The 10,729-nt window shown below is 40.4% G+C and overlaps 1 protein-coding gene across 1 annotated transcript; it reads right to left on the minus strand.

Annotated features, from left to right (window-relative positions):
• Positions 1 to 506: 506 nt before the first annotated feature.
• npat (nuclear protein, ataxia-telangiectasia locus) lies at positions 507 to 10,381 on the minus strand. Its single transcript, XM_069668425.1, has 17 exons — positions 10,240 to 10,381; positions 9,884 to 10,002; positions 9,736 to 9,796; positions 9,572 to 9,644; positions 9,396 to 9,436; positions 8,949 to 9,191; positions 8,430 to 8,505; positions 7,475 to 7,598; positions 7,112 to 7,203; positions 6,897 to 6,981; positions 6,680 to 6,776; positions 6,448 to 6,564; positions 4,664 to 6,082; positions 4,352 to 4,452; positions 3,928 to 4,021; positions 2,431 to 3,755; positions 507 to 1,236 (listed from the first exon to the last, which is right to left on the minus strand). Exons 1-17 carry the CDS (start codon positions 10,274 to 10,276, stop codon positions 1,156 to 1,158), a joined length of 4,185 nt encoding a protein of 1,394 aa, XP_069524526.1. The 5' UTR covers positions 10,277 to 10,381; the 3' UTR covers positions 507 to 1,155.
• Positions 10,382 to 10,729: the final 348 nt, after the last annotated feature.

Here is a 10,729-nt window from a genome sequence, read left to right on the forward strand (position 1 = left end):
TTATAAACTACAGACTTTTATTATGAAACTGTAGTCATGACGAATTTCCGTAAACTGTTTCGTGGGCCAATGAGAGGTTGCCAGATTTGCCCTAAAACTATGACAGTCTCAACATTTTAATCTTGGAATTTCAAAGTTAGTTTACTTAATCGCATTCTGGAAAGTTCTCTCGTTTTAGTACTAAAGAACACTACTGCTCAAAGAAAGTATGCACTGCTTCAGACTGTAAATTATTATCCATTATCAGACAGATAAGTTAATTTATCAAACTACACATTTAATATGTGCCTTGTACTTTCCTGGTTACAGAAATTCCTCCACCGCTAAATGTTGTCCCATTACTCGTAAAACATATTAGATTCTAGCATCCTCTCAGCATTCACACTTTTTTTTTTGCAGAATACACTTGCGATTTTAAACAAAGCCATTACCTTACCAAATACATTGGAACAGTGCCAATGTGTATATAGTGAGGAAAAACACACAGGAATGTTGCTTTGTTTTATTGTAACATGGAATGAGTCCTTAGTATACAAATTTAAACAGTTGCAGTGATTTTTCTAGGGGTGTCTTATCCCATGAGGGGATTAAAAACTGTTTGCCACAAACGACAATCTTGCCATTACTCTTTTATTTATCAATTAAACATACTTTTCCGAGTGTTAAAACCTGAAATCAATGAGAGCCCTTCATTTGGTATTACTAAAATTTATGGTAGAGACATATTTCAAAATGTATTTTACATAAAACCTGTCAGTCAGTGTTTGCTGAATTCCTATAACTAGAGTCAAATATTGACCAAAAGAAATGCGTTGAATCACCAACTTTAACAACAAGCAACCATTATGTCAAAGTGCCTGACACCAATTTGTGTTGTTTTTCATGTAGCTCAAAACAACAAGGTTTGAAACAAAAGCAAACATAAGGATTAAAAAAAACACAACAAAGTCCCATGGTTGCCCTGCAGCTGCATCTCATAGGACTAGTAGTCCACTAAATCAAAGTCGCTCATTTACTGAAAGAGCTTATAAGGTCTTGGGCAAGGTTACCAATGGGAACCATAGGCACAGGTTTAGCAGATGGCTTGTTCTATTCCTGGATAGTAACCTAATCAGGTAGTGATATTCGAGTCCCTTCCTGTGGATGTGTCTGGTTTCATTCATCGTAGTGAAGTGAAGATAGGAACTTGTCCACATCCAAGTCTTGTGGAAAACAATCCACAAGTTTCTTCCGTTCCTGCGGATTTAAATAAATAAAATCAGAATAAGATACACCGCAAAAAATACATAAAAAATCCTCTTCCTTTAATGCCAACAATGAGGCAATGTCCTTTAATTATTCATCAGACAGTCTGAAAAAAAACAAAAAAATAATTTCAAATGAAAATAAGAAAAACACACTTCTACAACATTAAAATATTGAAGAAAGCCAGAGCGAGAACATATTTGTCTTGTAGAGTTGTGGGAGTTGTTATTAAAGTTTGCTTAAAGAACACCAAGCAAAACATCAAAGTAAAGCTGAAATTATTAGTAAATTAATAAACAATTCAGTCAATATTAAACCAAAAATATAAAACATTTTAATTTAATAATGAAATTTCTTGTCAGTGGCACGCCAACATTTAATCTGAAATTAGAATACCGCTGAAGCAGAAAATGTCTGTTACAGGAAACATGGATAGTTTAAATGCTTAAAAACATTTTAGTGAATATTGGTGTTGTACCAATCTCGGATGCCATCGGCTGTGGTCTGACGACAATATAGCCTCTGGGGACACATGTGAACATGCCGGGGTATGTAGCCGGCGGTTAGCGTCATCATATACAGAAAATAACCCGGTTTTCTCGAGATTTACTTTAATTAACGGGTCTTGCTTTTGCTGAAATTTCAACATCATGATGCAGATTTGTAAAAAGTATAAATGCAAGCTTTGTCAGGTCTGTCCTCAAGAGGAGAAGAAAACTACTTTTAAAATGCTCGATTGTTGAACGGAGGTCAAATTGATCATTTCTGATGCATTCGAGGAAGTTGGGAAATCTGAACACTGAACGGCTTTTGTGACACAGCATCAAAGGAATTTATCTAAAGTTGAATTTTAGATCTAAAACAGAGTGTTAGCTGAACTTGCTGCAGATGTCTGCTGCAGATATAGAGATTAATAAGAAGTTAAATTGTCGTCAGATGATGCTGATGGGAGCCTGGATGTCATTACAGTGCATTTCATGCCTGTGCCTGCTTTTGCTCTACACATGGACTGTTTTTCCTGCATACGCCACAGCCTGCTGATGCATGACTGGTCAATATTACTTAGACTACAAGCGTACTACAAACGGAAAACAGAACACTTGCCATCACGGAAATATAGGTCCCTGCCTACAGATTATACATTTCTATGTAGAATGTGTAAATAGAGATAAGTGTTGTACTTACCCGGTCTTTCTTTGCAGGCGGGCTGGCTGTGGGAGAAGATGGTTTACGCTTCTTAGAGTTCTTTGAGCTTGTGGGAGACTTTTCTCCGACTCCCTCCTGACGCAAACTGTCCTTCAGTGGAGTGCCGGTCCTGGCGATGGCAGCACGAGAAAGAATCATCAGTGTGTGAGCAGCCATGTTAATGCTGTTTTCACTGCCAGCCTCACTGGCTGGGCTGCAGGTGGGGACATCTGGGTTGTTCGGAGGCATTAGATGCTTAGGAGTCCCCTCTCTATCTTTACCCTTCCTCTGTTGAGAAGGAGTCTTGGCACAGTCAGCGAACTGGTCCTCGTTAAGGCCAGTCCCGGGAGTCTGGGGAAGACAAGGGTCTGAACTGACAGCTCCACGTCTCTTGACTGGAGTGGAAGGGGAGTTGAGCCCCTGGATATCCTGCAGCATCTCTGCAGCCTGTTTGGCCAGAGAGCTGGTCTTTGAAGGGGCTTTTGTAGCCTTGGACTGAGGATTAGATACAGGCTGAGTTATAGCTGGAGAATTAAGGTCTCTTGATGGTGAAGAGGACTGTGTTGACTGCTCTTGCATGCTGCCCTTAATTTCATTTTCCTTGTTAGCTGTAACATTAGGCACCTCCTGGGAGAGAGTCCTCTTTTCTGTATGCCCCTCAAGTGATTTCACAGGAGCTTTTTCTCCAAGTTCTTTCTTGCTGCTGTCCTCTTTCTCTTTTCTAGTTCCTGATTTCGGTGCAGCATCAGAGGACAAACTCTTCGATTTATGAGGATCCCGAGCTGTTGCTCCTTCACCATCCCTATCTTGACTTTGTTTCCTGTGGATAGATGGTGATTTTCTTCCTGATTCTGAGTTTTTTAAAGGTTCAAGCTGAGAGGCATCCTTCCTACTGGAACTTGCAATTTGAGACTCTTGGCTATGTCTATTATCCTGTTTTCCAGAGTTCTTTTTAACAGGATCTTTCTGGTGCTGTTGTGAAGCCATTAACCTCTCTGCCTTCTTCTCAAATCCTCCTCCAGTCTGGGGATCCGTTGAACATCTGACAGGCTGCACCCTCCTCTTGGGCTTGTTGCCACCCAAGATATTAGGCTTGGTTCCAGTGGCAGAGTGTTGCTTATCTTTTTCAGTCTGCTGGACAGGTCGTGATGTAGATATATTTGTAGTTGTAGATAAGGTGGTTTTAGCCATTTGTGGTTGAACTTCTGCAGAAGACTCAAAACATAAAATTCTCCGATGTTTAGGAACCTTTGCCTTATCCTGTTGGCCTGTGTTTGCAGCTGACACAGGTTGAACCAACTTACCAACCAGACATTGCTCTGTGCCTGGAATTTAGAAGGATAAAGTCAGAGAAGTAAGACAGGGGCATCAAAACATTAAGCAGAGTAACTCTGAGGAAATCCTATGGTACGGTAAAGTAAAAGGTTATTATGCCATTGTTAATAATCTATACCTCTAGCTAACAGGAAGAACTGCTCCAAGTTAACTGTAACTTACCTGCAGTTGTAGACTGTTTAATTGCCAGCGTTGGATGTTTTGGCTTGACACTTCCTGACTGCTGTACAGTTACTGGGTTTGGTATGGCAACAAGCTGTAGATATACAAATTAAGTTAATTAGTCAATGAGTTGTATAACTCATAATGTTGCTAAGGGTCTACACAATTATAAAGTCCTGGCTTAAGACAGGTGCTAATAATTTTGCTATTATTTGGGCCTCACCAACCACAAAACTATTAATGAGTGTGCTGGGAAAAGCACATAATGGTTAGGACATTATATTTCAAGATACTTTGTCATGCACCAAAGTATTGTTGAAGGGGTTGAAGTGTAGATGAAAGTTGGAGAAAAACTAAAATGATCAGGTATTGCCCCATTAATCTGGTGGGAATGGAGAGATAGGACTCTAGATCAAGTTATTACCTGATTCGACACCCTCTGGACCTTTCCGATAGCTTTCTGGCCCACAACAGAAGCAGGAAGCATCATGGGCTTAACAGATGACGGTAGGATGAGTGCTGACCCTGCACAAAAAGAGCACAGTTTGTTTTTAATAATATAAACACTAATAATAGTAAGCCGTTTTAAGTGTGTTGTGTGTTGCTTCATCGTCATCATTTACTTGCAAGTGGTGTTGAAGCAACATCGGCATTTGTATGTGAAATCGACCAAAAAGCCACAAATCCAAATAAAAATGACAGACAAAGCAAATGGATTGAATCTTTTGTCTCTTACCAGTGGAGAAGCCTTGAGTGCAAATTGGTGTGGTCACCCCATACTGGTTGGTGGGCAGCGACTGTCCCCTTGAGGCACCAGGAGACAGTACCACATGTCTAGTTTGAGCATCTGTAGTTGGGGGTTCAGCCACAAAGAAATAGCTGGCAGTCGCTCCTTGGAGGGCTGGGTTAGTGGTGTCCAGGGGTAGTTGAATGATGTAGTTCTGCTGGGCCTGTGATGTCCCAGTTAATGGGGATGCAACTACAGCCTTAATGCTGAGAGGACTGGCATGTCCCTCAGAGCTTTGTAAGCCACTTACTGCCAGTGCCGCCTCATCTAAGTTGGCTTTTGGTGTGCCTGCAGGAGACTTAGCTGGAGAGGAAAGATAGATGGTGGGTATCTTGTCACCGGATGTGCTTGAAATCGTCTGATTCAAGGCTGTGTCATTAGAAGAATGCTCATCCTGGTTATCGTCGATGATGATCTTCAAAGAAACTATATTTGAATCAGCCGCAGCCTTGCTTTGGGCGGCGTGGTTGTTCACTAGGGGATCAGGTGCAGCAATAAGTGGGGCACAAGAGGAGGAGGTTGCTAGTGATGCAAGTGTAGATGAGGCAGGTGTAGCGGTTTGCGCTGTAGAGGTCGAAGCAGATGTAGGTGAGCCAGAAGTTGCTGTGTGTGATATAGTAGTAGAAGCAGATGAGGGCAAGGCACGCACAGTCATAGCTGCGGCATGGCTAGAGGCAGATGTGGATGAGGCTAAATCAAAAGTTGAGGGGGTAAACACCAGTTGAGTGTCTCCTCCACTGCTTGAGATTGACATATGAGGTAGGTTAGCAGTCTGCAGTGGAATGTTGTTCCCTTCAACTTGTACAGGGGAGAAAATTGAAGGCGGATTACTAAGAGCTGATGAGCAGGCAGCAGCAGGTTGCTCTTTAGATCCTTGTGCCTGTTTAAACTCTTGTGCCTGTTTTTTGTCCACAACAGAGATCAATGTCCCTTCCGCTAGAGCAATTCCAGCAGAGGTGTTTGAGGAAGGAACTGTGGTTGTTTCACTCAGGGCAGCTGTGGTCAAAGCTCTCTCCTTTGTGGCAGGCTCCTGTCTAGCTACAATGTCTGAGGGAGTAGGAGGCCTATTCAACGGCTCATCGATATCCATTGGTGTTTCCAAAACACTGTCATTGATAACTGAGGCATTTACTTCTCTGTTCGAGTCCCTTGCAGCAGGTGACACACCCCGGTGCTCCCCTTGACTCACTAACAATCTGGCTGTGCTGTTTTCAATTCTGGATGCTCTGCTGCTGGGGCCAAGAACCGTTTTCTTTAACAAGGTGGGAGCAGTTGACTTTCTGGTCTTGCGCTCTTTCTGGTCAGGCACTTTCATCTTAACTGACAATGGTGTTGGATCTAAGTAATCAGCCTCTTTCTGTCTTGTGCCTAAAAGAATTAAACAGAAAATGTCATGATTATTTCTGTCCCTACCAGTGAATTTAAAGCAGCTCAGTCTTTAACTTGTGTTAGGGTTGTGTAAAAAGTACAGTATAGCCAGTCCATTGCTGCAGTATACAAAAAGCTGGTGGGACTCTGCAAAAACCTTGTGATGCTTGTGAGCGGTTGTCCTTATTCAACATACAATAACAACAACATAGACAAGGTGGAAGTTATGTAGAGAAAAAATATGCCTTGTGATTAAGTTAAGGTAGATACTATGACTGCTACTTGATACTTGACCTTTGAGATGGAAGGCAATAATCAAAGGTGGCTTCTTATCAGTGTGTAGTGCTGTGAGATTGCAAGCATACCTGGCTCATCATTCTGACAAGGTCTTACTGCAGTTGAAGGTCCAGCCGTGTTACAGTCTTCTGGACTACTACTAACATTTCCATCCTCTGGTTCTCCATCAGGAAATTTGGTTTTATCTGAAAATACAAAAAGTCGGTTATAAAATGACTTTGCAATGTGCTTTTATACAGCTGAAGAGTACAGCTAAACAAACCAAAAACCAAAAAATAAAGCAAAGTAAGTCATAGTTACTGTATTCGAAGAGATCAAAGAGGGCCTGAAAAGCTGGGTCAGACTCTGTCTGCTCCAAAATGTCATGAATGGCATCGTCACTCATATGAATTTCCCCCTGTACCGGAGAATATAGTTCCAAAAAATAATGTAACAACACAGGGAAAATAAGAACAGCTTGATGAAGTGATATTGATTAATGTTTATGAGAAAAGTAAGTATTTATGTTTTTCCGCACCTGTAATCCTAGGATTTCATCTATAGACTGGTCTGCCTCCATTGTACTTGAAGAGGGCTTTGAGGGTGTTTGGGGTGTTGGATCACTGATGTCAGAGATCAAAATTGACATACGTAAAGCATTCCATAACATGGCTATACATAGTTTTGATTGCAGACAAAATCAGAAATCATCTCTCACAACACATTTTAAGCAATGAGCTGCCGCACACATACCTGGCAAGGATTTTATTGATGTTTTCCGCAAGCTTCTCTTGTAACGATCTGTCCCCCAATATCTTGTCACGTGCATTTTGTATCACAAGTTGCTGTGGAGATCAGCATGTGTTGTAAAGTCACAAAATTAATAAATCTAAAAATTTTTTAGACCCGTCCCAGGGACGCTGGTCCTGAAAAATGTTCTAAAATTAGCATGAGAACCAGATCAAACTCATTAAAAGTACAGTGTTAAACCTTGTTTTGTGTCTGGAGTATCTTGTCATTCAATAAATTCAGTACAAAAATACATTTGTTTCAGGAGTCATACAATGAACAACAACCTACAGGGAAATCTGAGATCAAACACACAAATCTACTTACAGGAAAGTTCTCATCACCAGTTTCCTCAGGTTGGGATTCTGCACTGTGGCCACTGGCAGCCGTGGCACATCTAACAGGAAGACTGGACCCACTCGGAGTACCACTTCTCTTTCTAGGGGTGTCCCTGAATGCAGCAGAAATTATTAGTGTTGGGGGTCAACATTTACAAAACAATATGAGCACATTTAAGGGCAATCTCATTAAAAAATATATATTAGTCAACACTTCTCAGACATAAAGCACAATCATGCATTAAGCTTCACAAAACTGATGTGTAAAGCACCAAAAATATTGAGTAAACATCCTGTATTCATCCACACGTTTAAAGATTTCTCAATATAAACAAGATTTACAACTTATGACTGACTGGTTTCAACCAAATAGAACAAAATTTTCAATTACAATTGTGCTTTTCTTGCAATCATTCGTCTAAATCTTTGCTGTGAAAGCAGTTTAAATCACGGCCCTGTCCCCAGCACAACGAACCACAAACAAGGCACTGTAATAGTTACTGTTTGCACCTCTGTTTGATGAGTCAAAATGTGCACTATGTCAACAATCTATTAAAGCCGACTTAAGTGGCAACTTCAACCAAAATATGCCAAATTTTGTGATAATGCAAGTTTGTGATGCATTAATTATAAAACAGCAAGCATTTTGACTTGTCTAGTAGAAAATTCACAAGTGAGAGTAATAAAAAAAAAGGTGACCCTGAAAATGAAGCTGCTATATAGAATTCAACCATTATTAACACCTTTGCTTTTTTAAACGCTGACATATCAAAATGTCTTGCAAAAAGAGGCCTATTTATTGATATTTACTTCTGTACTTGAGTCCTGATCTGAGAAAACTGCATTTTTAAGCCACCGTGGGTTAAAGGAGAACATAGTCTGTCATTAGCACACTTCCATTAATAGGTGTTAACAATTAAAGCCATACAATAATAAATCCTTACCATTTTCTTCGTCCAGGAGACATTGGGCCTGGATTTAACCGATGTTCTGAAACAATTATCTGTACAGGTGAATCTCCTGTAATAACATATGTCACACATTATGGAAATGCTGTTTTTTTTTTTTTTTTTAATGATGATGATAGCTTGCAAATATTGCTAAATACTTAATGAGCCCTACAAGAAAGGAAGAAATCCTAGGCTTTTAATAGAAACTTTTCCAAACTATAACTATAAATACATGGTTATCTGTTTGAGTTGTGCGTATTAAAACTGACTTTTGTTCATTTCAAAGAAAATACCTCACACATGACATGGTTTGTGTCAACATCTGTGCTGTATAAAATTAGAAATGCTGTCAGGGCAGTAGGGAAATGACTGCTGAACCTATGAACACTGAGGAATTTAAAATAAAAAAATATAGATACATTTTTCATCACAAGACAACCTTCCATGTTTTCACCTCATCTACCTCATAAAAAACAAAGACAAAGAAGGTGAAGCACACTTTGTGATACTGACTGGGCGTATTTAGTAATCGGCTGACATCTTGGATCTGCTGGTGTGTGCCACTGCCAGTAGCTGGTCTAGTGTGCGGGGCACTGTAGCTCACAGGAGTAGAGTGGCCAAGCATGCTGTGGGAGATGTTTGCAGGGCTGATGACGGAGCTCGTTTCAGAAACTGATGAGCAGACAACAGCACTGGTTGAAGTCACTGCCAAGACACGCTGTCTCGCCATGTTTGCCAAACCAACACGTGAGCGTGCTGTGATGGACAGAGGTGGGTAAATAAGTAGTATACATATAAAAACCTGAGAAAACACAGCATTCAATACAACCCTAACTGAAATGGTATCTCTGGATGCATTTATGTACCAGTGATGTCCTTTTGACACAAAATAATGCAATGGGAGTGAATAACAGAATATTAAATGAAAATAAAAAAATTATAAAAATACAACAAACTTACTTCTTTGACATGCTGATAAAGCTGGGGAGTTTTGCAAAGATCTAAGAAAAGATAAAGAGGAATGATGTAATAATATTATTAAGGAAGCCTCTTAAAGTCAGCTTTCATTAAAAACACTGACATGGGAGCTAGCGGTCTGTTTCAACTGAAGAGATTTAGATAATGAAACTCATTACTTAATCTGGTTAAGTGTAAAATCCAGCTTCTTCCACAAGGAAGTCATCATGGCCGGTACCTCATAACAAGACTCTACACAAAAAAAGACAAATTAGCAAAAACACAAATTTGTCACACGACTAAGCATATATAACAATTCGTAGATTTTGTGATGTTAACTCACCTTTTGTTCTGGCAGCCACATACTCGTTTAGGATGGTTGTTAGACCTTTTCCAAAGACAGACTGTGTAGGGAGAAAAAAACAATGCATCATGGATGCAAGTTGTACCTTTGTGTGCATGACATTATCTTTGAGAGAGAGTGCACTTACAAACACACAAGCAGGAATTGTCCCGTCCTCTGTGGTATGGTCGGCATACTCTTTAAGGTTTGGGCTCTCATGAATAAAAGCTTGGCTTGTAGAGGATAGTCCCTCGTCTTGGAGGTACCCTGAGGAAGGAAAGGACATTTATCAACATGCAGTTACGAATAAACTGGAATAACGTTACAACAAAGCTCCAACGGCAAACGGAAAGGATCCGTAATACGCTACATGAATACCAGTGGCTTGTAAAAAGTTAAGGATTGCAAGCTTTTGGCCTCTTGTTTAGAGCTGAATATTATTGTTGGCTAAAGCTACAGCTACAGCTACAGCTTCGCTTTGTAAAACAATTACGCCAGACTTACCCAAAACAAGCCGGGCGACGTCGGATGGCAGCAACATGACTGCCTGTTGGTTAATATTAAGGGCCCAGCAGTGAACAGTGAGCTACATCTTCAGTGTAAGTTTTAGAAATCCGTTATAAAGCGTCACATTAAAACAGTAAGCGATATTATTCTGAAGGAGACGTCCCGGGGACACCACTGCTTACTCAAAAGGCGGGGAACTCAAGCACGCATAACCCGGAAGTTTCAGAATAATCTGCTGTAAGGAAATCTGGTAGTTGTAGTTCAAACTGAAACGTGAACCTCCCGTACACCCCACAAGAAGTTGCTATACACATATTTGAGTGTTATACATATAATATGACTTCTAGTTATTATGTATAATTCCACTGATATTTTACCGGATAAGAAAGTAGGTTTGTTGTTGACACCAACGTTACGTGGCTCACTCGCTTCTATCCGTAACCAGGAAGTGATGTTCAGTTCTTCACTTTTGCCGCTGGGGCGGGAA

The sequence above is a fragment of the Semicossyphus pulcher genome, unplaced genomic scaffold, assembly GCF_022749685.1.
Source record: "Semicossyphus pulcher isolate SPU_LCO1_2020_fin unplaced genomic scaffold, fSemPul1.0.p SCAF_19, whole genome shotgun sequence".
NCBI classification, from domain to species: domain Eukaryota; kingdom Metazoa; phylum Chordata; class Actinopteri; order Labriformes; family Labridae; genus Semicossyphus; species Semicossyphus pulcher.